This window comes from Polyodon spathula, chromosome 12 (genome assembly GCF_017654505.1).
Source record: "Polyodon spathula isolate WHYD16114869_AA chromosome 12, ASM1765450v1, whole genome shotgun sequence".
Lineage (NCBI taxonomy): Eukaryota > Metazoa > Chordata > Actinopteri > Acipenseriformes > Polyodontidae > Polyodon > Polyodon spathula.
The window spans coordinates 30,834,883-30,862,527 of NC_054545.1; the positions used below are offsets into that span (position 1 = coordinate 30,834,883).

Here is a 27,645-nt window from a genome sequence, read left to right on the forward strand (position 1 = left end):
TGGAGTTCACAACAGACAATTACATTCATATGAATGGTTATTGATTGAATGGCAATCAACGCTGTGAAGACGTCAGCACTGAAAATGAAAGAACAAAAGGAGGCAGGACAGAGTACAAAGATTATAACAAGTATGTAACTGGAAAAAAAAAAAACAGGATTGAAAATTCCTACTTTTAAATATTGGTGTAGTTTTTGAAGTAATTCACAACTATTATTTACTGTGTAAATCTGCTTGCCAGTCTTGCAAGTTTTCTACATAGACATCTATTGTGTCTTACAAGATCTAAATTGAGTGGGTTTGTATAATAATGTGCACTTGCAAAGCATTTGCCTGGACATGTAGTTGAATGCACACACGCACACACTGTCACATTTGTATATAAAGAGGCATTGAAATGTTGTTAAGAAACAGTAGGCCACTCAAAGAAATTTTTTAAACTGCTGCAGACGATTCTTGATGTGGCCCCAAGTAAATAATGTGTGTCTCAGTTTGTTAGTCCTGTTGTTGGTACCAAAAAAATGAAGCCCTTAAAGAGAGAAAAAAGCTGACCCCAAGTTTGGCCTCTCATCTTTGATATTTTATAGGACTGTGGCAACTGTTGTGTCCAAGTGGTTTTGAAAAAAAAAAAGGAGGTTGTTATCCGGGCCCGGTTTGCTCCTGCATATTCATTTCCATTCATGCTGCGAGCCTGTTCCTTTCGAACAGGCAGTGAAGTACAATAAGCCCAGGAGATGACATTCACGCTCTGTGTGCCCAGTGAGAGCCTAGGATTGTTCCCCAGATAATGATAGCACTGATCAGGGCTTACCGTGGGTGGAAGAAATATTTGGCAACTAAATAATGTCTTTATTTTCAGTGTTCGGCTTTCACTTTTTTTTTTTTTTTTTTGTATTCAGTACTACTGCATGAACTTTTAACATTTTTCTTTACAGATTTTCTCCTGGAAGGCAAGTCTGTGCATAGCAGCTGTGGGAGAGGTTGAGATTTAGAAACCGAAGTGTAGGCGCAGAGAAAGAGAGAGGCTTGGGTTTCCACTAACCACTTCCAAACTCCAGATCTTCCTATAAATATACAGTACATTTCTGGGCACAGTCTGAACTTTCCAACAGGTGAGTCTCGAGCAGCTGGAAGACAATACTTACATCTGTGACTCTGCAACAGTGAGGCTATTCTACATGGCTAACCTGCACAGCAGGAGAAAGATTACTGGTGTCTGAAAAACCCCAATGATATTTTCTTAAGGGCAACTTGCATGTACAGTATTTCCAAGTATTACAGAAAATAAGTCATAGTTAGGACAGGAGGTTAAACTGACATGTAAGTGTTACCCCTGAGCCTGGGTTTTATGTCAAATACAGAGCTGTACTGCAGGTCAACGTTATTTTTTTCTTAACTGTAAGCCCTCAACTGAAAAGCCCCTGGCAATTGCTGATCAGTTGCTTTAGTTTTCTATAAAGTTTGCATGTGATTTCCACGTTTCTAGAAACCTTATCTAGAATGCATGTGCAAGGCTCTTTACTACATATTGTAAACCATGCTTTCTTTTATTTACCTTGTAGGTAAGGCCAGCTGCGTTGGGTATGCTTTGCTTATTAAATCAATGCCTGCTTCCTGTCTACCAGCCCAGGTATCTGGCAAGTTCTCTGGCAATGATTTATAAACTGTTGAGATAAACTAGAGTAGACCTGCCCATAGAGTTTATGATGAACATACAGTTTAACATTTAAGACCTGGGAATACATAACCTGGTTTGCCAGTAAGCAACGTTCATACAGATTAACCACATACATTGTTGTGTCTGTTGATTACAGTGCAAGCTGTTTTTCTTTTTCATTCATCTGTTTTTTTAGGTTTTTTTCTTTTAGTGCTAATCAGTGTCATGACTTTCCTAATGGAAGATTTGCTGCATATCCTCTCCAAATCCACTCCCCTGTCATTCTTCCTCTCCCCAGTGAGGTTTTAGGGATGTGATGAAGCAATGAGAAACGTTGCAAAAAGTTCAAAGGGACAAAGACAAGGGGAGCATTGACGGTGGTACCAACACTGATGAAGAGTTGTAAACTGAATTGGGGGCACTGTTTTAAATGAAAATGAGGAATATATTGAATGTGGTGAATATGTCTTTTCAGTGAAAGGGCTACAATAAAGATTAACCAGCCCTTGGGAGCCTGTATTACTCCCTTGGCACTCCAAATTGGGAATGTTAATGAACAGTTAAGAGCCATTCTACCCATGCTTTTCTCTTGAACCAGTAAAACCTGAACCAGAAAGTACCCCAACCTCCTGAACCAGTGTGTCTTGCTGAAAACCATTACCTTGACTGACTTGATTGACTTTCAGCGCAATTCAGCAAATTGCAAGAAAGCTCTCATTCATCAGGGATAGGCACTTGTATTGAAGCTCGACTGATTCCCTAAAGTGAATGCCCAGTCTGGTGAAAACCTAACCAACGAACAACCAGAGAGATTAAGAGCAATAAAAGGCTGACATTCTGAGGCGAGGCCACCGGGTGCTAAGGAGGTCTGAAATTGATGGCCCCTTTCGACCAGGAAGAAGTTTAAAGTGCATGGCCAGGTCACATTACTCATGCCCTCTAAAATGTGTTTTGCTGTGAAAGTGACATGTGTTAACCTCCTTCACCCTGATCAGTAGCTTCTGTCATTACCAGTGACTAGCAAAATCACACCTGACAAACAGTAGGTAAACCAATGAACCTGGAATAACACATAAAACACTCCAGGAAGCAAGTAGCAAGACAACTTCTGACTGCGCTAAACAGCTTACATTGGGATAGAGAGCGCCTTTGTTTGCAGATATTTGAATAAATAATGACTGTTTGAATTCTAAAGGAATTGCTGTTAATGTTCTGATAATTCACTGAAATCTACACAGGATTACTTTTTGTCCTAGTGTGGAACTTCTATTATTATGGGGAGCTACCACTACCCATAATAATAACCAGCATTATCAGCATGAAACTTCATACAAAAACTGAATCATTAGATCCTAGAATGAGGACACAATTTTAGTACTTGCAATTTATTATAGTTATTCTGGTTTATTATCCCTGGCTTAGGTCTGTACCACAGTCTCGTTTTCAAGAATATCTTGAAGCAACAGACAACATGCTCCTGTCACATTGATCACGCAGAATATACAACAGTTTGCATACCTTACAGGGTAGTTACAACTAGCCTAAAATGCAAATCCCTAACTTATGGAAGTAAACGTTTACAATGTTTTATTTTTTTTAATAGGAATGTAAAACAATGTAAAAGGTCAAACCCTTCGAGTGAGAAAACACTTCATAGAAAAATAATTATTCTCTATGAACAAACACAAAACCATTGATACTAATTAGTATGTCATTTGTAAGAACAGTTGTGTAACATATAAAAAAAAGAGATAAGCATGTATACAGCAGCACTTTCACTTTGCTTTGGTCTGTCCCCACCCCCACCTTGCGCTCTCTGTCTTTGTTCCCGTTGGAAATGTGCTCCACAGTCTTGCCTTTCCCAAACAAAGCTGTCTGAGTACCAGGCCTGCCAAGAGAGCAAAGAAGTCAGCCCAGAGCTTGTTTCCAAGGTAAAAAAGGACTGCTAAAGTTTGTGGCAGTACAGTGCAGCGCATATACAGTTCAGTTTGTGTCCTGGGCTGGCCTAATCTTATTCCAGCAGCTGGACGAAGCTGTCTGTATAAATGATTGTCAGTCTTATTTTTTTTTTTCTGAAGGACTCCAAAGGGTTGAGGGCCCTCTAGTGGAACAGTGCATACCTAATAAAAGGCCTTCTTGAAGACATTGTACTGAATAAAGGGTTGAGGATTTACAGCACTCATTTATTTCTTTATTAATTTTATCAGGGAACCACAGTTCTTTCCCAGCTCACAAAGGTTAATTTTGCATATTACAAAGTTCAACATGTCTTGATGTTCCAGTCTTTAATTATCAAAGAAGAGGCGTGCCAGAAACAATAAAATACATGCAGTGCTTGAATTAAGTGGATTACAAAATGAAGGTTAAAACATTCTAAATAGTACATCTGAAATGTATACATTTAATTTATTTATAAAAAAGATATATTTAGTAAAGTGCTGTGTAAGAGCTATGATGCAACCTTGTTTGTTACATCACCTTAATAAATGCATAGATAGATAGATAGAGTAGAAATCAAAGGGTGCAATTCAAAATGCTTTAAAAAATTACATTTACTCATGTTATATAAGGAGTTGGAAAAGTATAAGTCCACTGTTTTTAATGAGTATGAGTATTTTGGGTGGTTTTGCATTAATTTTGGAAACATAAAGTGTGTCTTAGTCTTAGTGAACCACCCCAGTACATTGAACAGGGATTGCACACAGTCGCTTTCATCTTTCAAATCCCATTTCAATGAATTATTTTCTCGGGGGAGCCCTGCCATTTGGGAACACAGGCAATATCAGCCCTTAATGACTCAGATACCCAGCCCTGTACATAAAAGGCTGTTTTCTTATCTCTATGGATGAATTAGAGTTTCTAATTCCTGGTACAGTACGGAGGCCAACGTCCATACAAAAACAAACAAAAATCATACAATGCAAATGACACCTTCTGTGTACACTGGCTTCAGGGCTCTTACACTGAATTTCTTGGTTTCTGTTGTAGGTTACCCTTCTGTGCTTGCAGTTTTTTAGTTAACAATCTCCCAGAGCTGTTTTAGCTGTAGAGGACACAAGCTTCCCTTCCCCTTGACATCTGCTTTCCCCATCGAGTTTCTCTGTTATACAAATTGGCAAGGTCTAGCTGCTGCTTACAGCAGTAAAAGGCTCTAAATGGGACGTTTTCGCTTTCTGTTAGAGTTCAGGAAAATTCAAAATAGCGTATCTGATGTACAGATAACCCCAGCATCTAGGTGATATTTCATACAGGCTTTTTAAACAGCACTCATAAATGAGTAATCTGTTTAACTGCATGGCGTAATACACATTAGCTAGCTCAGTCTCAGTCAATCCTTGATGTTGCTGTTGTTTTATTCATTCACAGTTTTTTGTTCCTGCCACAGTGAAATCTCAGAAGACTCTCCGCAGAGGATGTACCCTAAATGGAAAGATAACATAAAATAAATAAGCATTTGATCTGAAGTACTTTTTTAATCTTAGAAAAAATGCCACTACTATTAACAAGTTACGGACGTCTATCCAATCCATTGTTATTTTTCTTGAGAACACAGTATTTGCCTCGGGCAAAGTTCGTTTGTAATAAAGTTATAATCTCAGAACAATGGCAAGCCCTGCTGTAACAGGAGCTTTCATCCTGGCTGCATACAAAGAGAAACACTGCAGGTTATGGCATGTGAAACCGTACCAATTAAATAGACCTGTGCATACACACACTGTACAGTCCCAAGTACAGTGCATTCCCAATCTGCACACACTGTCTTAAACTAATAGTGCATTATCAGCAGGCCTACATAAAACTATCTGACAGTTTAAGGAGAGCTCCAGGCAAATACAACACACCTTCAATCCCATCCTCCTGTCCTGACGTTAATCCATTCATTAGAAAGGTCTTTATAACAGAATAACCTGTATAGAAACTGCACTGTGCTTTGTCGGTGTACTGGATTGCTGTTAGTAATACTGGAATTAAATTGCCACCATTCTATCAGTAATGTGTCTGAACATTATGGGAACTCTGATGCTCTAAACCTCTATGTTAATCTTGTCAGTGTTCTCTACCTCGGCTGATTTCTTGAACCACTTTATTAAATTATAATAACATTAAAAAAAAAAATTTAAAAAAAAAAAAAAATGACGGAGTGTTATTCCAACTGTGGGAACTGATAGTGATATATCAGATCGTCATGATGGGAAGAATAATATAAAAATATAATATCTGTTATTCACTGTGAAGGGCATTTGTATCTACATAGATTGTGAAGGTTTTAAAACTCTGAGCTCTAAAGGCAACATTGACTAAAGTACCGTACTGTGCCAACATCGCTTTGCAACTAGAAGTTAGTAGATGTAATACCTCTCCATTACCTATAGGTGCCCCTCCACCAATATTTAATATCTGTAAGAGTAACTAGGGGAGCTCTTCTTTCGAAGGAAGAAACTCCTCTATAGCTGCCTGACCTTGTGAACCGGGGGCTTCCTCTTTAATGGCGAGTTGGAGAGAGGGCTGCTTGTTGACTGCAACCCGTCCCGTCCGACCCAAAAACAGCCACGATCGGGTAAATACCGAGCCGGGTTCAGTTAGACCGGGTTTATTATGATTTCAGACCACAAAAAGTAACTTCCATGCCCGACTGTAGCTTTCTGTTGACGTTTCTTTGCCGCGTTTCGGCGGTGTGGTAGTACACTCAGCAGGCTTCCTACAGTCACACATGCACTGCTAGTATTGGTACTTTATGCAATTTCAAATTTTCCCACTTTTATTGTCCAGAATAGTAACCGGCAACTGTGGTGGATTACCGAGGTATACGTTTTTAAAGTAATTATCAAATGGTGGGAGTTATGTTGTTTCTTTCAGTTGTTTTTTGTATTGATTTTTTTGTGTGGGGATTCGTGTTTAGTCAATTACAGAACGTGCTTCCTCTTTTGACTGCGAGAATGCTGTGTTGTTGGGGGGGGGGGGGGGGGGGGGTGACGCGTTTTTTGTTTTAATATATTCCAGTTATTCGTGTTTTTACGTTAATTGTGCATTTCGGGACTGGGGTTTCAATAATTAAATTTAGCGTTTTTTTAAAGGCGACGGCAAACGAGGGATTTATTTCAAGTGGCACGCAGGCGTGGCCAAGCGGGCGAACAGCCGGTTACAAGAATAATTCAATATCATTTGCCGATAACTTTGATTTCTTATTTAAGTGTTTTAAGTGGGCGAGGTGAAATGTCAAGTAACCTTTGTGGAGGACACAAAATTCATTTTGCTCTGCAAGTGACAGTTCTGTAGGTGGAGATGCTAAACACAGTGTTTGTATGTAGTTCTAAAAATCATTCTGGAATCAAATTGCACTCTGGGGGAGGCAGATATTTCCTGCACTAGCAATTTAACTAAAATACTCGCTTTGAGGCCTTGTAAAACTGTAGTAGCTTATAAAATGGCACAAAACCAGAAAAAAAAAAAAAAAAACACACACACACAATCTAAAGTATGTAGACAGGCCCTTGTGTGTGTGTGTTTATAGTGATTCATCAACAGTGTTCACTGTGATTTATAATACATACCAGGGATGAGAATAAGACTCCTGTTGCACAGCAGGTTCACCCATTCCATGTTTTAATATGTGCTTGATTAGCACCAGTGTATACACAGCTGTATAACCAGGAATGGCTCGAACTGCTATGCAATGGAAGTCTTATTTTCACCCATGCATACATTAAGGCCAGGCTTTCCATTATTTTATCCTGATGTAGTTGTGCTATATTTTTCTTAAAGTACAGTACGGATTTAGTTTACAAAGCCTGACCTTGCTTTGTTTGTTATAATAAAAGGTTATGTAATGTTTTCCCAGTGGAAACCTTGCACCTTCAATGTACACAGAGGAGCCTTTTTCCTTCCCAACCAATATTACACTTCGTTGAGTTTCTCCTTCCTTCACCAGCTGTGTTGATAGTTGCACAATAATTATATAGAGAACACCAATGACAACTTTATTGATAATACAAAGTTGATATTTGTTTTGTTTTTTGTTTTTCTGCAAGAAAGTTATTTTTCTGTACTGTCATGGGTTAATGTTGTATTTTTGGTGTATTTTAATAGAGAAGAGAAACAACCCAAAGCAGTATGGAGTAAAAAGAGCCAATAGCAAAGAAGCTGACTCAAGTTACAAAGAAGCAAGGGTGAGTTCAGATGCTTTAATTTAGTTTGGTGTTTTTAATCCATTGGATCTTCCATCTTCATTACATTACCTATTTCAAATCATGGGGGGAGGGGGTGTGTGGAATGTTGTTAGGAGGATTGTACCACAATGCGGGAGATTATTTTCTTTCAATTGGTCCTAGTTTATAACTGTCTTGCAGAGCACAGTAGAACTGTACATTTCGGTTTCGTCATATCAATCTGAACAAGCTGCATGTCTAAAGAATAGACCATGATGTTGTTGAGTTGGCTGTGCCGCTGGGAGGAGTCGCCCTGCGCTAACCCTTCCCCACGGAGTGATTCTCGCTGGCCTGAGCAGCATGTTTGTGATTGGATGGTTTCCTTTCTCGAGCTATGGTGTCTAAATACTACATTAAATTAAAAGCCGCTGTCCCCCAATTTACCAAGACTGGCTGTAAGAGCTTAACGTATCAGGGACATTTTTATACTGACCATTAAGACATTTGCTGGTCAAGTGGTCTGTGTAATTCCATATCCAAGCAGAATCATGAAACCAGTGTGTAAAACTCAATGTCAAACTGAGGGTGACGTTGATTCCATCAGCAGTCTACAATCTAGTCTTCAACGAAAAGTTACACAAAGATACTTGTTGACTTTGTCCTTCGGTGCAAGCCGATGAGCTCAGATTCATCCAGACCGCATTCATAACTGAGGCAGACAAGAGTCCTGATTTAGCTTTTGATGGAAACAAACAGGACTGCTTTCAGGTCTGTCCCAATGGAATAATTGTGCTGCTGTAAAATTATTTATCTGTTGTCTAATTCACTCAAATATTTTAAACTTGATCCACCTTACACTAAATTAGTATTAACTGTGAGTAATGTAGATGCTAATGTGTGCAGCTGTGTTTTGAAATTTGGGTTTTATTTCATGAAACAATTCAATTGGTTGGTTCAAAGTTTATTAGGGATACTTTCTTGGAGCCCAAATAGAGGTGCTAAGTGTTGCTACATTGTTTATTGAATGAAATCCACCAGATTGTTTGTAACTAGATACTCGGATATGTATTTCTGTATTCTGTATGTGTTTTTTTTTCTCTTTCCTCCACAGACGGATCTTGTTAGTCACAGAGCGGGAAAGCCAGAGTATCCTTTTTTTCTTTTCCTTTTTTTTCTTTTTTTTTTGTATATTTATTTTTTGTTTTTGATCCTCTTGGAGTTACCCCAGTTGCCTTGGTGTTCTCATCTTCGCTGCACAGCTGTGTCAATGGCTCTGATGGACAAACACAAAGTAAAGCGACAGCGTTTAGATCGCATCTGTGAAGGTAAAGGAAATGGTTTTTCTCCTGGTTTCTAAAATGATGAGCTACTTTGTTTGTGTGAATCATGTCGTCAGCAGACCTGAGCTCCATTAGTTGCTATTGTGCTATTCATAATACATTGGAATTGCAATGTAATTTTACAGTGGAATTGATTGATTACAGTTCAAAAACACATTTCTCATTCAATTTATTATTCTTGTATTTTCAATCGCTTTCAGTGATCCTATTTGCTTAAAGAAAACAAGCTTTCTGTATTTGTAATTGTTGCTTGGTTATTTGGAAGAGAGTAAACCTGTTAATGTGGGTAATTGTAATTGATGCTGCATAATTTTAATTGAGCAACTTATCATTGTAATTGCAATTCAGCTCCCAAGTCTGCTGGAATTGGAATTGACCCCAGGTCTTGTACACCAGCATCACACGTCTTCATTTTGTTGTTTATTTAATCTGTACTAAAATCTGATTCTCTAGGTTCTGATTATTAGATTATTTTGTAGTTTAACCTACACTCACTTTGCCAATCTAAAAACAACTCTACTATGACTGCAGCAGCAGCATGTTGAGCACCTCCAGTCTTTATTGTGCTAGATCAGAGTGTGGCACTCTACTGGATCTCTGTCTTTGTGTAGGCTGCTGACATGCAGAATAACAGAGCACTTTGAAACACAAACCACTTAATCACCCAGAGGCGGACAGTTTGTGGAAGATTTCTTAAATAAGAAAACAGATATGTTACCATTTCTGTGTGGGCTAAAATTAAGATGCTTGGTTATTGCTTACTGTGTGCAAATGACACAATGCTGGCCCTGTTATTGGGTGCTGTAGCTTATAGTGTGTAGAAAGGGTGAACAGTATGTTCGTAGAGAGAAATGGGGTCATCTTTATTTTGTTGCTAGTAATTCCCAACAGGTAGTGAGTTTGCAGGGATTGCGAAGACTGGTCCGTAACATTGCCAGGAGTATGCTGTACCAGCAGGGTGTGTATCACAAGTAATGAGGGTCTTGAACAGGCGCTCTCGACCAGTTCACGTAGATGCTGGAAAAAAGTATGCGCCCCAGAGCAATGAAACTTGCCACTCAGGATAAGGATGGTGTAGCTAGCACTTTCATTGTCTATCTGTCTCGTTGGGTCCTCAGTTTGTTTTTAACCCTTCAGGATGTTGGAAGTACAGTGCAATGGCAGCTCACAGGCAGGGGGGTTTGATCCTGATAAGCCCCCAGGAATGGAAGAAAATGAGTGTTACATTTAAACTATCACAGATCATTTCATTCCTGTTTTGCAGTTACTACAGATCAAGGATACATTCAGAAGTGTAATAAATCACTTTCTTTAAAGCCCCAAATAGTCCAAGAGTAGTGCCAATCAGAGCCTGTGAATCCAGCTGCAAAAGAGCATGCTGCAATATGACCCGACTGTGGAGATTTAAAGACTTTTGAACTTTTTTCTTTCATTGTCCGATATTAACCTGAAAACAGTAACAAAACCAGGAAGTCAGAACTGCTGTTGATACTGCAGGGAGGAAAAGCACTATGAAAGTATTTGGCTTCATCACAATGTAGCCTAACTGTAAATCATGTCATCATCATTTTCATTGTTGGAAAAGTTAATCGGATCGATTGAATAACCACAACTCGGAATTTTAACAAATAGGTTATGAAAATAACAATTTAATCTGAAAACCCTACCTTGGTCCTTTTGTTGTTAATTTTGCCTGGCAATTTAATTTCTGTTCTTCTATTTCTTGAAGAGGGTTACAATGCATTTCACATTAAACTGCAACTTCCCAGTCTTGTTTAATCATCAGAAGAATCAAAGCTACGAATCAATGGATTTTTCAGCAGCACTTCTAAATTTTTGTTTTTTGAGTCTGCAGATTGACAAGTGTTTTGGCACTCTGTATAAATTTGTTGGGTTTCAGTGCATGATAGAAGCTGCATGATAACACAACCACTTGTGGTTAACCCTATGTAGACAAATACTGTTATTTGGCAGCACACTAGGTTTTTTAAATTTTTGTAAACATATTTTCTCCTGTAATATGCCACCAACAGTGGTTTATATTTCCTCCAGATTATAAGAAATGAGTCACAAATTTTTTTATGGGGCATGTTACAGTGATAAAAATTGATGACAAAATTGCCTCTTTGTTTTTAATGAGGAGACCACATTAGGAAAACAGCCTTGCAATCCTAGATCTAGCTTAATACGATTGTTAGAAATATCTGTAGCTGCCTTTTGACATTTTTTAGGTTACAAATGATTAAGGCCATAGCCACTGTCTGTAATTGTAGTCTGTTGTATGATTCTCATGACTTCCAAAGGCCTTGGTAAAGTTTACACCAGTTCTGTGCTTTGAGTTTTTTGGCTTGACGGTCATTTCCGTTTTTATATTTTTAAAACACAGTTTTCAGACAGGGTTATTAAAGAGCCCTGTAGTGGATATGGGACTCAATTAAATCTGACTTGGAAATTTTACAACAGAGATCTGCACTGTCTGTTATGGGCTTAACAAAAACAGTGTGGAAACAACACACAGTAAAAGCTTTAGGGTGTGCGCTCTTCAAATCTTGTTGGCTTAAATTCCAGCCCAGGTTGCTTTTTATTTCGTAGTAAAAATGAGTCTGAATTTCAGTCCAGTCCAATCTTTAGATGGGTAGTGTGCGTCACCACGACAAAATAAACATTACCGCTGGCACTTTCAGGCTTTACTGAGGTCTCTGAGGTGATGGCACTGGTTTGGACAATGCCGTGTGAATTGCTATACCCACATTGGGTGATCATGCACATACAGGGCTGCCTGGTAATAAGGTTAAGCAATGTTTTTGCAGGTTAATTGCCTGTGAAGAAAGTAGATTAGAGGTGTAAAGCAAGGGCCATTTGTTATAACCATACCTTTTAATTACTTCATTGAACCAATTACACCGCTTCAAATATGAATCTCTTCATGAATCTCTCTTCTTGAATTGAGAACCTCTAAAACCTGATATGGAATGGCGTTCGAGGGCTGGAGCCGTGCACCCCTGGAGTAGGTTAGTGCTGTGCTTCTCGATTCAGTTTTGTTTCTGTATCTCCCAGTTTAGGGGATAGCCGTTGAAATGTTGTTTGAATGAACTGTAAATTTTTAGTATAAGGTCCCTAACGGAGTCAAACTGCCTTCTGATTAAAAGGTACTGACAGAGAGCTATCTGAGTTTACTGTATGTATTTTCAGAGATGCAGATTTAGCCTTTTTTTATTTGTATCTATGCCTGTTTCCGTTACAGATATTGACACTGCCTGTCCCTTTGCTTTAATGATCAAAGATATGTTGTGGATAAGCAAATTAACAGTTTTCTGTGTAGTCGAACCAGTTTGTTTCATGTTTTTGTAATGACAGTCCTTGAAGTTGTCTTGACAACCCTTTGAAAAATTTACTGTTCAGCTTAATTCATGTGACTTGTCAAGAGCTTTCTAAGCCGTACAGTGAGAGCTGCAGATTGTGTGTGTTTGATAAAATAGGTTGGAATGCCTGCATTTTATATCGCTGAGGACGAGGTACATATGCCATATTAATTCAAGTAGGCTTAAAACAAAATATACAAGAACTTAAATGATTTAAATGTAGGTCTGGCATGCTTTTCAGCTCCTAATTGCCCGACCCTCTCCCCCATCCCCCATACTTCAAATAACAATGGGATTTCTTGTATACCTCTATATAGTAGATTAAATCAGCAGAAGATATAGTTGCTAATGGGTAATATTGCCAAGGGCTTTTGATTTTTAGAGTATGTCAAATATATTTAGAGTTGCTTTTTTGTGTTTTTCAACGACGCCAGCAAGCAGGGCACTAGATCGAGCCCCATGTGCCGGGGTCAAGCTGTTCCATATTTGTACGTATGATGTTGGCTGATGGAGTGTGCCCAGATTTCCATTCGGTGTTTTCTCTCCCCCCCTGCTCCTGGAGATTATCTAGTTGATTAAAAAGTAAACCAGGATTATTGTTGTGTACCGTGCCAGTTTGTAGTCCTTTGTGAAGGAGGCAAGCAGAAGGGAAGCATAGAGACACAGGGACAGTGGCTTGTTCTAGCTCCTTCTCATCTCCCTCTTTACCATTTTCGTTTAGAGTACAGTACAGCGATGGCCAAAAGTTTTGCATCGCCCTTTAGAATTAACAAATACAGCTTCATAAAGTCGAATGAAACCTGCTGAATAATGTTGTATTAATTGTGATAATGGCCTTCAAGGTCCATTTTTGCTGCAATAAATATTTGCGCTTTTTCTTTTAATGTACAGCACATGTATGAATAATATATTAAACAGCACATTAATTTTGCAGATTTAATAAGTGAAATTAGCAAACATTTCTTGCTATATAGTGCTTTGTAGTTTTCCATATATGTACAAAAAACGACAAATTGAAAAATTTGACATTTTGAAATATAAATTGAAACACTGTAGTAGTACTATGTCTTCCGGTAGTCTTTGTTCATAGTGTTTATTTATTTATTTATTTATTTTTATATATATATATATATATATATATATATATATATATATTTTTCAATCCTAAAATTCTAGGTGATGCAATACTTTTGGCCATAGCTATATATTGGCTCCTAAAATAACTAATTTTATATAGCTTCTACTGCAAGGAAAAAAAAAAAAAAAAAAAACAGCAAAATTAGTTTAGTGGTTTGGTTTATAAGTAAGCTAAACTCAAATTAACATGTGCATTTGTAGTATTATGTTTTGTATTTAAGCTGGTTTTACATTCAAAATGTTAAGGTTAAAATGTCTGGCAGATTGCTTTCTTTTGGCAAGCTTCAGAAAAAATAATCTTCTATATCCTGAAAGACCTGAGCTAGTGCCAGTCTCTCTAATCATTGCATATATAAATTACCTGACGCCAAGAGCGAAACACAAACAGTATAGAAAAGGGATTGGCAAGTCTGCAAGTTTAAAAAAAAAAAAAAAAAAAAAAAAAAAAAAAATCTAGAGAATAATACTCTTTGTGCCAGTCTGAAAGTGTATCGTTATACATTTCAATACAAATGCTCTGTTTTAATCCCTGAAACACCAGCGCAGATCCTTTGCATTGTGCACTGCTGGTGTTATTCACATTAAACAGCTCAAATGATCTGTGCTCTGCTTAATCTCTTAGTTTATTGAGAGAATCAGAATTTGGGTCTATTAGGAGGAAGCAAAGCTGTATTGACTCTGCAGGTAGAAGAAAGGAGTGTGTGTCCGTCCCTCCCTACTCCACCCCTCTAGTCGGGCTCAGATGGTGCACAGTCAGGTCTGGTTTAGTCTGCCGCAGCTACTGTAACAAGGCACAGCTCACGCGACAGTGTTGGCTGTTTGTTCTACAATGCCACTGAACAATGGGGATATCTCAACAATGTTTCTATTAAACTGTTTAATAATCCACTTTGCAGAGTCACGTTTAAGATCAATTCTGTCATGGTCACTTGTATAATTTTTTTTTTGTGAAATTGTTTTTATTGTACAGATAAAGTGCAGAATGTACAATTTTCCTTTTTTTTTTTTTTTTTTTTTTGGTGACTTTTTTTAGTTTTAAAATTAATTGACACTTCTGATTTAAAGAAAAAAAATTCAAAAAACCTTGCTGTACCTGGTACTATTGTTGTGTGCATTTAATTAAAAAAAAAAAAAAAAGATTAACTGCCTCTTTAAAAATACAAAGAGCTCCTTCCATCTGCTCATGAGATTTGTAATGGTTGGTTGATGCTGAGTTATGGCTGCGTCTGATTGGAGCGTCTTCAGGCTGTAGTAGCAGCAGCACGCTTTGGGTGTGCAGGGTTGTTTATTCTGGACCTGACTGCGACTGAGAAAGGGGGGAGGCCAGCTGACACCAGGATGCAAGGTTTGGGGATTTCTCTCAAGGCTTTACTTGTCTTGCGGAGGTGCTTGCGGTGTGCATGCAAGGAATCCTTTTTCTGGATCGCTGTGCTCGGCATGCTGAGGTAGGGTTTGTGTGAGGCTAGGGTGGGGCACTGCAGCAAGACCAAACCCTCTCGCACAGAAACACACAGCCGCACCGTTCTAGAAAAAAGCATGATGAATGAGTGAATGAATGAACCCTTCTTGAATGGACAGCTTTGTGTGGCCCATGATTTGTCATGCGCGTGTCATTGCTGCTGATACTATGTGCACACATATGTACAGATTAGGTTGAAAAGCATGCATGTTTCAACTATGGTAGGAAGGAAGGTTACAGTCCAAGGGCTAATTACCTTTGGTAAGGAACTGAAGATACCTGAATGTTGCAGTGGCTGAACAATACACCTTGCTGTGGGTTTTTTAATTGCTTGCAGTGTAAATGTTAGTTTAGTGTTGCTGATGTCTAACCTCTTCAAGGCTGGCTCTCACTTCTTTTGGCGTTGGGTTTCCTAAAGCTGGTGTCTAGTAATCGCTGGGCAGCGGGATAGCCGGGACACAGTCCAACCAAGCCTGGGTTTCCAGCCTCCTGCTCTGATCTTCCACGCATGCTTCCATTTGTTGTGTTCTCTTTGTTTTTTCTGCCCTTGTCTTCTGTGGGTCACAGGGTTATTTTGTCACACTGTGCTGTAGGATGAGAGATGCCTTTGATAGCAGAAGGTTATGTGCTTTTCTCCACATGATAAAATTCTACTGTAAATTGCCAGTTTTGTTTCTCAGTTTGTATATTAACATTAGAATATTGCAGTAATAATTGAGCATTGCAAAGCACCTCATAATTTATAATTCTGAAATAATAATAATACTACCGGTGATGATAATAAATAAAGATCTATTAACATTTTTATTAGTCCTTGAAGAATATCAGTACAGTAGTCTATGGTATGGCAATGTAGAATACAAGTAAGAGTACATGTTGCAAGAAATGATTTAGAATTAATAAAATAGTTAAATAATGCTGAAAAAAAGCAGAATTCCGGAGGAAGAATAGACATGTTCATCACTCTACTGGTTCTGAGTCTAAATATTATACCCCAAGTTTTGAAGTAATTTATGTCCCGACTTATGTTCGCTCGTTATTTGCTTTACCAGATTTATTCTAAAATAGCTTTTTAAATATAGACTTGAATAATCTTAAGTGCAGGTGACCTATGCATCATAAATTGTTCTCTTCTGATAAACAGAGTGTCTGTTTCCGATACAGAACTCCACTGCTAGCATATCAAAAGTACTGCACAATCAGTAATGTTTTGGAAAGATTACTTTTCAATGACTGATGGATAATGGGAACTGAGACAGCTGACTGAATTACTGCACATTGCTTAAATAGTAAAATGCATGATTTTAATTTAAAAGCCAGGGATGTTATACATGCTGGGCTAATTCTAATACATTCAAGACATCCGGTTTGTTGTCGGGAGTTGTCCTACATATTAAAACCTCTTCTCAATGCCACAGGCAATATAGTAGTGCAAGTCACACACATATTCTGCTCTGCACTGCGTCTGCTGTGACTGCATGGATGCAGTTAAAAAAACGCATTATGTTCTGGAAATCTTTTCTACTTTTGTTAGCTTTTCAGGACCTGTTCTAGTCAAAATAGTCTTGTTTTTATTGGCATTACTTTTGGCTTGGTGAACTTGGAAAAGAGATTATATTAGATTAACGCTAATACAGTTGGTTCATTGGAAACTTTTCTTAAAGGGAAACTGTACTCAAAATAACAAGGCTGTCTAAGTGCTCTGTATACATAACAAATGTGTCTTGCTGCGCCAATTCTGTTAAGTCAAGCGTTCGGGCAATATTTCAGTTTTTTTGTCAGCTTTCTGGGTCAGCTAGAAACGCAGGCCACTGCCATATTGGAAGCTTTCTGACACTGCTGTTATTAGAATACTGGGTGCGTTCACAGTGATCATTCTGCGCAGATTCTGTGCAGAATCTGACCAATTTAGCCAAAGGGTGCATTCAGGGAGATCATTCTTAGAAGATCATTGGCTAAATCGGGCAAATTCTGCACAGAATCTGCGCAGAATGATCTCTCTGATCGCACCCATTATGTGTGACCTGTAGAGCAAGTCAACGGCAGGACATCGCACAAAGCGTGACGGAAGAAAGCTCCAATACATTCAGTGTTAATTTGTTTTAATGGTTTTTATATTATATACTGCTCAAGGAGAGGCTGAAAAGCTTTAGTTAATGTGGCTTCTATTGAAATTATTATAGATTCCTTTGCATTACAGTTCTCCTTTAAAGCAACCCATATTTTTCTTCAAATCCACAAATTGTAATATGTACAAGGTGTCACTTTAAACAAGTTTCTAGTTAACCAATACATACATCATGACATTGCCTTGAGCTGGTAATATTTATATTGCATACTATTAAACCGCATTGTAACACAGCTTTTTTTTGTTGTTTTCTTTTGCTTTTTGGTATGGCATTACTTATGGCTGTGATTCATTGTTGTAAACCTGTTTGCGTCATGGATAGCAAAGGCATCGTTTTTGACTGTATTGTACACAGTCAGCAGCCAGTACCATCAAGGTGCAATGCTGAACCAGACAGACCATTCCATAGAGGAAACTGCTCTAATTGCAAAACTCCCTGAATTGATGTAGTGAAATCTGAACCTTGGAGATTTGCAGCAAAACCTCTTGGGCTCTTTTTCTCTGATCTAGTGTACTCCATTATAATATTGTTATTCCTGTTGCCACGTGACTGCAGTTTCATGCATGGCAAATGAGGGAGGAAGCAAACCCAGCTGAGATTCCTGATTCCTTCCTATGTAAGCGTTGGAGAGTTTGGTTAAGTGGACTCCTGAAATGGTCATCTGGGGAGGTTAATACAAAGGCAACTATAAATATACAAAGCTGTCGCAGGGTAGGAAATGGGGAGGGGAGTAGCAGCTGTATGGGAGAGCAATGTGAAGGCCTTATTATTTTTGCAACGTATAGAAAGTGCTGTAGTCTACAGCTGCATTTCAGAAGAAAAAGAGGCTCAATGTCTTGGCTAAGCCAGATCTCCACAATGAGCAGCTACTGCAGTACATGCTAAATGATTCACAGATCACTATGAAACGGGTACATTGTGTAAGGCGACAAGGGTAAACCACTTGATCCTGTAAAGGCCGTTTTGTTTTAGCACCAATAGTGTCTGTGTTATGAATGGATCAGACTTAAATTTATAGTATGCTTCTGTATATATTTGTGAATAATGTCCTATTTAGATAGAACCAAAGCATTTATTTTAAATATATATTATTGTACATATCCATCTTTACTATTAAGCTGCCTCATTCTGTTTTAGTTTTGTATATTTTAAGTTTAAATGTCATTTAAGCAATTGAAGTCGGAGGATAAAAAAAGTTTGTGTGTGTTTTAAAAATACAGGCTTAATTAAGCACGTTTTAACTGTAACATCTTGATACAAGACATACACATGCATAAACGATCTCCTTCTAGACTCTGTCTGTCTCTTGTTTGACAGGAATGAACCACTTGCTGCTGCAGTCTGTGGGGTTGGGGGGGTGTCTGACCCTCAGAGGGGTACGGTCGCTGTGGGGGATGGGCGAGGGGAGAAGCTATCTCTGCGTATGGGGCGGGGGTTAGTTTGGTGAATGGGACCCTTGTTCATTGTCCTGGATTCTGAATGCCATTTGTGTACACTAGTTGGATAAGGGACTTCAATGCAGGCTCATTTAGTCTGAGAGATGCAGACAGAGTTTGGGAGACAATAGAAACAGCAGGCTCAAGGTTTCTGATTGCAGGCCTTCTATTGTGAGGATTTAACCTAGGAAGACTGCATGGCACCTTTTTTAAAATATCTAACCAATTTATATAATATATATATATATATAAAATATATATATATGTGCGCGCGCGCTCAATTGATGTGTCACCGTTTCCCTTAATTGTATATGTCATGTAAATGAGTATGTTCATGCCTAGTATCATAAGTCAGTACAGTTCAGTGTTAGTGCTTGGAGATTTCGAGGTTACGATGTGCCCCAGTGTGCCGTGCTTCTCAGAATAAAGAGGTGCACTTTGTTTTACATGAGATGCTCCTGTGCTTGGGGCCTGTTCCAGGGAAGGAATTCTGTGGCTCGGAGGATTGGACTCATTCTCCAGGCCAGGGGATGAGTCCTCCACACACAGCACAGGCATTGCTGGAGCCTGACCCTGAGCTGTCAGGACCTGTTATTTCTTCTGAATGTACACAACCAGACATCCATAAAAAACATGTTTTAGTTGCTGCTGGGCACACAATGCCAGATACTCTAGCCTAAGAGTAGCTCAGAGTTATTTTGGGTAAAAAAAAAAAAAAAAAGACAAGAAAAGTCTGTCTGGGGCTGAAATGAACAATCTGAATTGTTTTTGTATTTATTTTACAGTTGTAATGGTTGAAGTGGATTTAAATCTTGGAAAAGCTGTATGCGTTCTCTACTTAAATGCATGTTTCGATGTAGTTGTGAGATGTACCCTAGGCTATCAGTATGGCTTTCTATGCTATACTTCCATGCAGTCAGTATGTTGCACAGCTTTCCTTGCTACTGTACATGGATCTGTTTTTGTGTTTTTTTTTTTTTTTTTTAAACGGTCCTTTTTCTATGGGGGGTGGGGGGAGGATTGAGGAAGAGTCACCAGCTCTAAAACAGGTGTACACTGTTTAAAATATTATATAATAACTACCATTAAGTGATTTATTGTTGACATTTTAGTATGCTGTTTATTGGGTAACCAAGGGGAAATTGCGTCATGCACGCTACAGGGTTATGTTTTGGATGATCTCGTCATTGTCTATTCTTCTTGTTCCAGGCATTCGCCCACCGATTCTGAACGGCCCAATGCACCCCAGACCCTTGGTGGCGCTGCTGGACGGGCGAGACTGCACGGTGGAGATGCCCATTCTGAAAGACGTGGCCACTGTCGCATTCTGCGACGCTCAGTCTACACAGGAAATACATGAAAAGGTAGGGAAAGAGGAGAAATTCCCAACCCGTTTTTGTTTCAGATGATTCTCGTTTTATCTTGTAGTTGTTGTTCAATACATCTATTGATACTTCATCCCAAGGGAAATGTACCGCTCAACCATAAAGGTTTGAGCCCCTGTAGCAGTAGCAGTAGCACTAGACCCCATAAAAAAAAGTACTTTATTGTATCTAACAGGATGTAGTGTACGTGAAAAATAAATACTTAAAAAATATAACAAGTAAATCTAGAAGCTGGATTCCTGTAAACTTCAGATAAAAACAAACATATTAATGGTATAAATTGTTCAGTGCTCCATCTTTTAATTTACTTTATTGTTACCTTAATTCAGGAGTCTACACTTTTTCCCAGTTGCCCTGCAAAAATCCAGGTTGCGCGGAGTGAAATTTAGGTTGCTGGAAAAAAAACAAGCATTGCTGTTTTCTTTTAAAATGCATTATTGATTTACCAAGCAGACACCCTTATCCAGGCCAACAAACACTGAACATTTCATTGTGATGTACAGCATCGCTTCCAGTCACAGATATACGTTGCATCAGTTCAGACTTTCACATAGTCTAGCCAACATGCCCTTTCCCCTGCTCTCCACCATCTGTTAACTGTACCTGCAGCGTCATATTTATTCTGGCTTGGTCCATTTATGAATATGAACATTCATTTTGAGAGCATGTCGACAAAGTGAAGACCTCCAGTAACTTTTCACTCGCTTCATACGACTGTATCCTCTCACATGTCGCTGTGGACAAAGATCACCTATGAAAGTTCTATTTGCGAAGCAAACAAATCTGTCTAGTACAATATATACAATAAACTTGTTAAATCAAAATATCTATTTTTCAATTAGCAAGCTCAGTTAGCTTCTTACTCCTCTCGACTGTACCACAATGGCCTGTGGCATCAGCTGTCTCAAGCTCCTCCGCTCCAAGAGAGAGGTTGGTAGAGGCACCACTTTTGAAGTCCTGGTGTGTACACGGTCTCCAAATCCAAGTTGCTTACATCTGTTGAGTCAACAAGAATGTTTGCATACTTGGCTTGATTGACAGCTGTCAACTCTGCCTCGATCAGATCTTGGTAGATGAATTCCGTGAACCTTGATGTGTGAAAAAATACATGGATCAGTTAGCTAGTATAAAAGTTTAAAAGATAGCTTTTCCTCAAACATAGCTAGCTAATTTTCGAATGTTTAGAAAGTAATATAAAAACGTGCCTGCGGCATGCATTGTCGTTGATATGTGTCGATCCCACATCAAGTCCGTTGTTCACTTGCAAATTAACAATCTCAGAATATTCTGTGAATGGGAGTTCTGGTTTTGCCGCAAATTACGCTGTTTTAAAAAGTTTAGTGACTCTAGCCAATAGCTCCTTGCCCATTTTTATAAGATAATCAGGGATTGTTTCGGTCTTAGCACTGGACACTCTCAATGAAATTTCCTTGGCTGTTGCACATTCACAAAGATGTTTGGAGGCATGGTGTTTTTGGACATTTTTGTTTTCTAAAATTTAGTTCCGATCAAGAAAGGACCTCCAGTAACTGCCAATGTAGAATAGCTTTGACACATGTTGCAGAACATTGTGTTATCGTCCTCATCGCACCCAAGCCACGAAAACTCCTCATTCCATTTAACCTGGAATTTGCATTGCCGTTTCTCCTTGTACGATATCATCACATCCCCTTTAACAGCAGCCAATGGCAAAGCAGAGAATGATGTCAGGGGGACCCTTATGTTGATCGGCACTTTCCTTCATTTTTTTTTTTTTGGAAGGGGTGAAATCAAATTGAAAAAGCCTCTTCTGACTTTTTTTGTTTTTTTTTAAACATACGCGGTTGTACTGGGACAAACCAGACAGTTTATACCGACAACATTGAGAATGATGTGTTTCCGTCTGCGTCATGCGTCAGATCGTCCGTGTGGGGAGCAAGAGAGGAGCAGTAGAAGTCAGTTTTAAGTTCTCTTTTTATATATAGACAGGTTCTGATCATTAACAAAATTCTCATTGCTCGGCTGAGGCAACTAAGTCTCTCTGGCTTCATTTTCAAGTTGCCTGAGGCTGAATTTTAGTTGCCCCAGGCAACCATTAGTGTCGAGCCCTGCCTTGATCCTTAACTTGCACATCAAAAAGTGAAGGTTTTATACAGGAAATATCAGATTCTTTTAATTTATTGTCAACTTGGCCCAACAGTGAAATCTCAAAGGGTGAGATATCGAGAGAGAACTGTATTTAGATATGCTATAAATTATTTTTGAGAAAAAAAGAAACTACTATTGATGCAGGATTTGGGGATTTTCTGCAGGTCCTCAATGAAGCAGTGGGTGCCATGATGTACCACACCATCACACTGTCCAGAGATGACCTGGACAAGTTCAAAGGCCTGCGCATCATTGTCCGGATCGGCAGTGGTTTTGACAACATTGATATCAAAGCAGCTGCTGAGTTAGGTAAGGGGGTTTACTCTCCTGGTTTTCTATCCTCTTTCACTGTATCTTCTTGTAAACTCGGTGGAGTTTACCAACCTTGTAGAGGCTACGGCATTTCAAATCTGCTGCGTTCATAACAATGATATACCCACTGGCATTGTGGCTTATAGTGGAAATGTATTGCCCAGAGGAAACTGCATGGCCAGGCTTGTTCCAAGGTGAAAGGTATGCAAATAATTGTAGACCTTCTCGGTTAATACACGACACACCTGAAATAAGGGATAAAAAAGAAATGGTTAAATCTCCACCCAGAATTAATGCACAAAGATGTGTGGGTGTTTTTTTTTTTTTTTTTTTTGTTTGTTTTTTTTTCCACCAGTACTTTCCAAAACGGTGAGTAACTGTGGTATTTCCCTTTTGTGTTAGCCTCCTATTGCTGATGTCTGCCCTCCAATTTGAGGTGCTAAGGTAGTTAAACCTTGTTTCTGGTTAATCTTAATTACCCAGAGCAAGCTGTTCCAGTGCTGCTAATGGGTAGCAGCACTTCATAGAGCACATGCACTGCAATGAATATTCGAAAGCTTTAAAAAGGCAGGCCTCTGTTTTCAGAATAGTTTTTTTAGGATGGTGCACAAATAACACATGCATTTGCAGATTAGGTGAGCTTGCAGGATAACTACTTAAACTCATATGCATGAAAGATGTAAACCCTGGATGTTAATACATTTTCTGACTTATTAGCTATTAATGATTGTTTGTCATCTTTTTTGCTAGTTTTACTTCTGTTAAGCACCCTCTCCTTTCTTTCTTTCTTTCTTTCTTTCTTTCTTTCTTTCTTTCTTTCTTTCTTTCTTTCTTTCTTTCTTTCTTTCTTTCTTTCTTTCCTTCATGAGAACATAGTAAATGCTTAAAATAAGAGGTTGCTGTTTGGTCCATTGACTCATCCATTCCAAGCACACAGTTATTCCCCAGTCAGTATCTATTTATTAGAATGATCACATAGTTTAAACTCTGTACTTATTCCACAAATATATTATTGTGCATAACAAGAAAGAAAGTAAGTAAGTTTGTGTTAGGGAGGCCAGAGAGCATATGGACTCAACATTTCTGAACTGCATTCAGTTGTGTCACAGAGTAAAGTAAGATGTATTGGGAATGAACAGCTGGACTTGATGGTGAGCTATCTGTGGTGGTGAAGCTGGTGTGATCACTAAGTGTCCTCTCTGTCTCTTCCTCCTTCAGGGATTGCAGTGTGTAACGTCCCCTCGTCCTCGGTGGAGGAGACGGCCGACTCCACACTGTGCCACATACTGAACCTGTACCGGCGGGTCACGTGGCTGCACCAGGCCATGCGAGAGGGCACCCGCGCCAGCAGCGTGGAGCAGATCCGCGAAGTGGCAGGGGGAGCGGCGCGCATCCGAGGAGAGACGCTCGGCATCATTGGCCTCGGTGATTATGAAACGCAGAAAATGCAGTGCGCCCAATCCCAAATCCATTGCAACATCATATAGACAGCAGCCCGGGATATGGACAAGTGCAAGTGCCTTACCACTGAACTGTCCTGCCCACTCCAGTTCAAATGCAAATCCAGTTCAAATGGCACAAAATATCTTGGACAGAAATCTTTTATTCTGCCAGGCTTCAATTGCGTAAATGTATTAACTTTTAGGATAGGCTGACGAGCTTAAACCTTTTTTTATGCAGAAACATTTGAAGAAGTAAAATAGACCATTAAAATTATGTTGCGAATTAGTCTTAAATATAATTTGTGTAGTTTTATTTCCTTGTCTGCTGTAGCGACTGCTCTTCACAGGGCTCCGAGAACGGAACAGATGTTGAATTGTGGTTGATTGGTTTCCAGGACGGATTGGCCAGGCAGTGGCTCTGAGGGCGAAGGCGTTTGGCTTCAGCGTGATCTTCTACGACCCCTATCTTCCAGATGGGGTGGAGAGGTCCCTGGGCCTGCAGAGAATGAGCACCCTGCAGGATCTGCTAATACACAGCGACTGCGTGTCATTGCATTGCTGTCTGAACGAGCACAACCACCACCTCATCAACGACTTCACCATCAAACAGGTTACACAGCTAGGTCTTTCATCACACAGAGTGTGTCCTGCTCTAATGACTGGAAGTGACATGTACTGCTTATAAATTCATTTGCTGGGAATAAGTACACCGGGATTCCATTATTGAAGTGCATTCTGGGTATGGGATGTGGTTGTGTGTTCGTCTGTCTCACCTCACACAATGATTTAGTGCCGTAAATTGGTTTGATCTTTCATTCTTTATGAAGATACGCTTCGGAGATCCGGTTTTGTATTGAAAGGCATTAAAAGACACGCACGTTACTGAGAGTGCGAAGGCTGCTAAGAATCTATGCTTGGGTTAGCACCCAGATAGATTTTTGTGGCCCAGTGTTTCAAGTACATAATAGATTCTTTCATTTCCCATTGTGTTCTGCTTGAAAATATAAATTGGATTTTTCTTGGGTCTAGCTGTGAGATAAATTGGCGTAAAGTGCTTTTTAAAAGAATTAAGAGATTTATAGCAACTGTTTGTCAGATCAGATACGCTCTGCGTATGCGTTGCTTTTATGTTATATCAGATTCTTTATTGAAATAAATGGATTAACTGCCCCGACTTGAACAAATACACCAGTCAGTGTTGTTTAGTACTTGTAAGTTATTAGTTTGAAATCTGTTTTTACCAGAATGTAAGATCATAATGTATGTGAAATATACATTGCTATGGTATATTTACCTGAATTATTAAGATTGCACTCGGTGGTATTTACGGTACATCTTCAACACTTAAACTAGTCCCCTGCAACCTTTGAGAAACAACCTGATCTTGGTGAAAGACATCAAAATACATTATAGGTCCTAAATATGGTCTTTGTGAATTTAGAGCCGACTGAATTGCTTGACTGTTAGCTGGCTGGCAATTGCTTTGAATGCGGCTTAACCCTTTCAGTCTTGGCGCCAGAGTTCTTTAAAGTACTGACAGGACTTTAAAGTCCCATTTACCAAAATGTATGTTAGAAAGTGACCTGTTCTCATGTATACTCAATAAAGGAGTTCCTTTTGAGTTAAATAACTTAATTTCATCCTTCAGCTCTACAAAAAAATAATTCAGGACTGAAAGGATTAAAGTTGTATCTTTTGTTTGTGTGGCAACTTCTCGATGGAACAGAACTCTCCACTGCGTTGCTCATCCATTCTGTCTGGATTGTCCATGTGGAACAAACCTAACCTCGCCACGTTTCCAGCCTGTTCACTGATTCTATTGAACTCTGCTGTCCTGTTGCAGATGCGGCAGGGGGCGTTCCTCGTGAACACTGCCCGGGGAAGCCTGGTGGATGAAAAGGCCCTTGCTCAGGCGCTGAAAGAGGGCAGGATACGAGGGGCGGCGCTTGATGTTCACGAAATCGAACCTTTCAGGTAAATCATCTGCCAGGGATGTAAAACTCAAAAGGCATCGCAGCATTGCCAAGAAGACTAGCTGTTACTGATTATTGACTAGTGAATAGGTTCTTTCCATAACTAGAAAATGCTCAAAGGTATTATATTTAGTAATCCTGCAACAGTCTTGCCTAGTGGCCACAAAATATTGGGATACTGTATGACTGCTGCAAGTGTGACATTACATGCTAGTTTTTGCAGACTCGCCATAAGATATGGCTTCCCAGTTTTGTTGTGGCAGGACTTTACAGCTGAAGTCTGGGGTGTTGTGTTTTTTTTGTTTTTTTTAAACTTTCTCCTCTCATTTCAGTTTTTCTCAGGGTGCTTTAAAAGACGCGCCAAACCTGATCTGCACTCCTCACACAGCCTGGTACAGTGAGCAAGCGTCTATAGAGTCACGAGAGGAGGCTGCCAAAGAGGTCCGCAGAGCGATCACAGGTAAGAGGATTCTAATGCTGGGAGGGCAAATAAGTAGCAAGCACAGCACAATGGTGGAAATGAGGCTTTCAGTTTGGTTCTGCTCAAGGAAGGGTTTCTGTTCTGTTCCTAGTTAGCCAGCAGTTTATATTAGTAAGCTAGTGTGTTCTCTACCTGTGAGTCGAGGCTCTTTGGTTGTGTCACTGTGGTCTCGTTGTTCTCTTTTCAAGGGCGCATCCCAGACAGTCTGAAGAACTGCGTTAATAAGGAGTATCTGATGGCTGCAGCTCAGTGGCCAACCATGGACTCAGCCAGCGTACACCAAGAGCTCAACGGAGCTTCAGCATACAGGTACAAGAGGAAAGACTGAGTAGTAGCAGTGTGTGCCTGATGCCAGTGTAAGCGCTTTGCTGTGTAGCGGTTCGTGATGGTGAAGGAGCAGCGTGCACGTTGTTGTCCAGCAATGGTAACTTGTGTTTTTTGTATTTCTTGCGACAGGTTTCCAGCAGGAATGGTCGGTGTCACAGCAGGGGGGATCCCAGCCGCAGCAGTGGAGGGGATGGTAGCAGGAACCCTGTCAATCTCACACGGGATCCCCCCCAGCCACGCCCCCTCACCTGGACAGACCGTCAAGCCTGAGTCCGACAGAGAAATCCCAGCAGACCAATAGCAACGCACCAAAACCACATTCCTCACCCTCGCCACCTCTAACAGGCAATTACTGACTTTCCCTTAAAAAAAAAAAAAAAAAAAAAAAAAAAAAAAACACCACACCTGTACATTTTTTTTCTGCAGTTCTGTTTGACTTGTTTTTAATTTCTCAATGATTACTTCACATTGTTTGTTTCTTTAAGTGGTAAGCATTAATTGCCTATTAAAGGATTTTTTTCTCATTTTAGATACATTTTTAGTTTTTTTTGGTGTGCAGTATTAGTGCTGGGAACTTTGCACAGATCACCTAATTTAAAACACAACAGTGTGCTTTAATAGTGACATGGAAAATGCAATCAAAGGAAACACTTGGCCACTGCTAATCTTCTTAATTAACATAGTAAATGTATAATCTATCCAAACCCACTGTAGCTGCACAATCCTTACCTTTTGAATGGGTAGGCACTTGTCATAGCATTTCCAATTCCTTCTTATAACCATGAAAATGTGCACCAAATTAGAAGAAGCAACAACAGAAGCTACCTTTAGGAAGTTTGTGCGTTTTGAAATGCCTCCTAATACCAGACCACATTGTCTACCCAGGTCCTTATACAGTCAGTCTAACACACACACACTCTCACACACTCTCC

General features: G+C 39.4%; 2 protein-coding genes across 2 annotated transcripts in view; both read left to right on the forward strand.

The window, feature by feature from the left end:
* The window catches only part of LOC121324380 (protein FAM53C-like), a 29,621-nt gene extending 28,542 nt beyond the window's left edge, over positions 1–1,079 (forward strand). Inside the window, exon 5 of the mRNA XM_041266143.1 lies at positions 936–1,079. Coding sequence (XP_041122077.1) covers positions 936–992 — 57 coding nt within the window. The 3' untranslated portion in view covers positions 993–1,079. The remainder of the gene's footprint in view (positions 1–935) is intronic.
* A 5,032-nt stretch (positions 1,080–6,111) lies between these two features.
* LOC121324447 (C-terminal-binding protein 2-like) lies at positions 6,112–27,237 on the forward strand. The gene is made up of 11 exons (XM_041266336.1): positions 6,112–6,215; positions 7,745–7,824; positions 8,915–9,128; positions 19,876–20,030; positions 22,343–22,487; positions 23,709–23,915; positions 24,328–24,542; positions 25,776–25,906; positions 26,238–26,365; positions 26,575–26,695; positions 26,843–27,237. The coding sequence occupies exons 3-11, from the start codon at positions 9,071–9,073 to the stop codon at positions 27,012–27,014; spliced, it is 1,332 nt and encodes a 443-aa protein (XP_041122270.1). The 5' UTR covers positions 6,112–6,215; positions 7,745–7,824; positions 8,915–9,070; the 3' UTR covers positions 27,015–27,237.
* Positions 27,238–27,645: the final 408 nt, after the last annotated feature.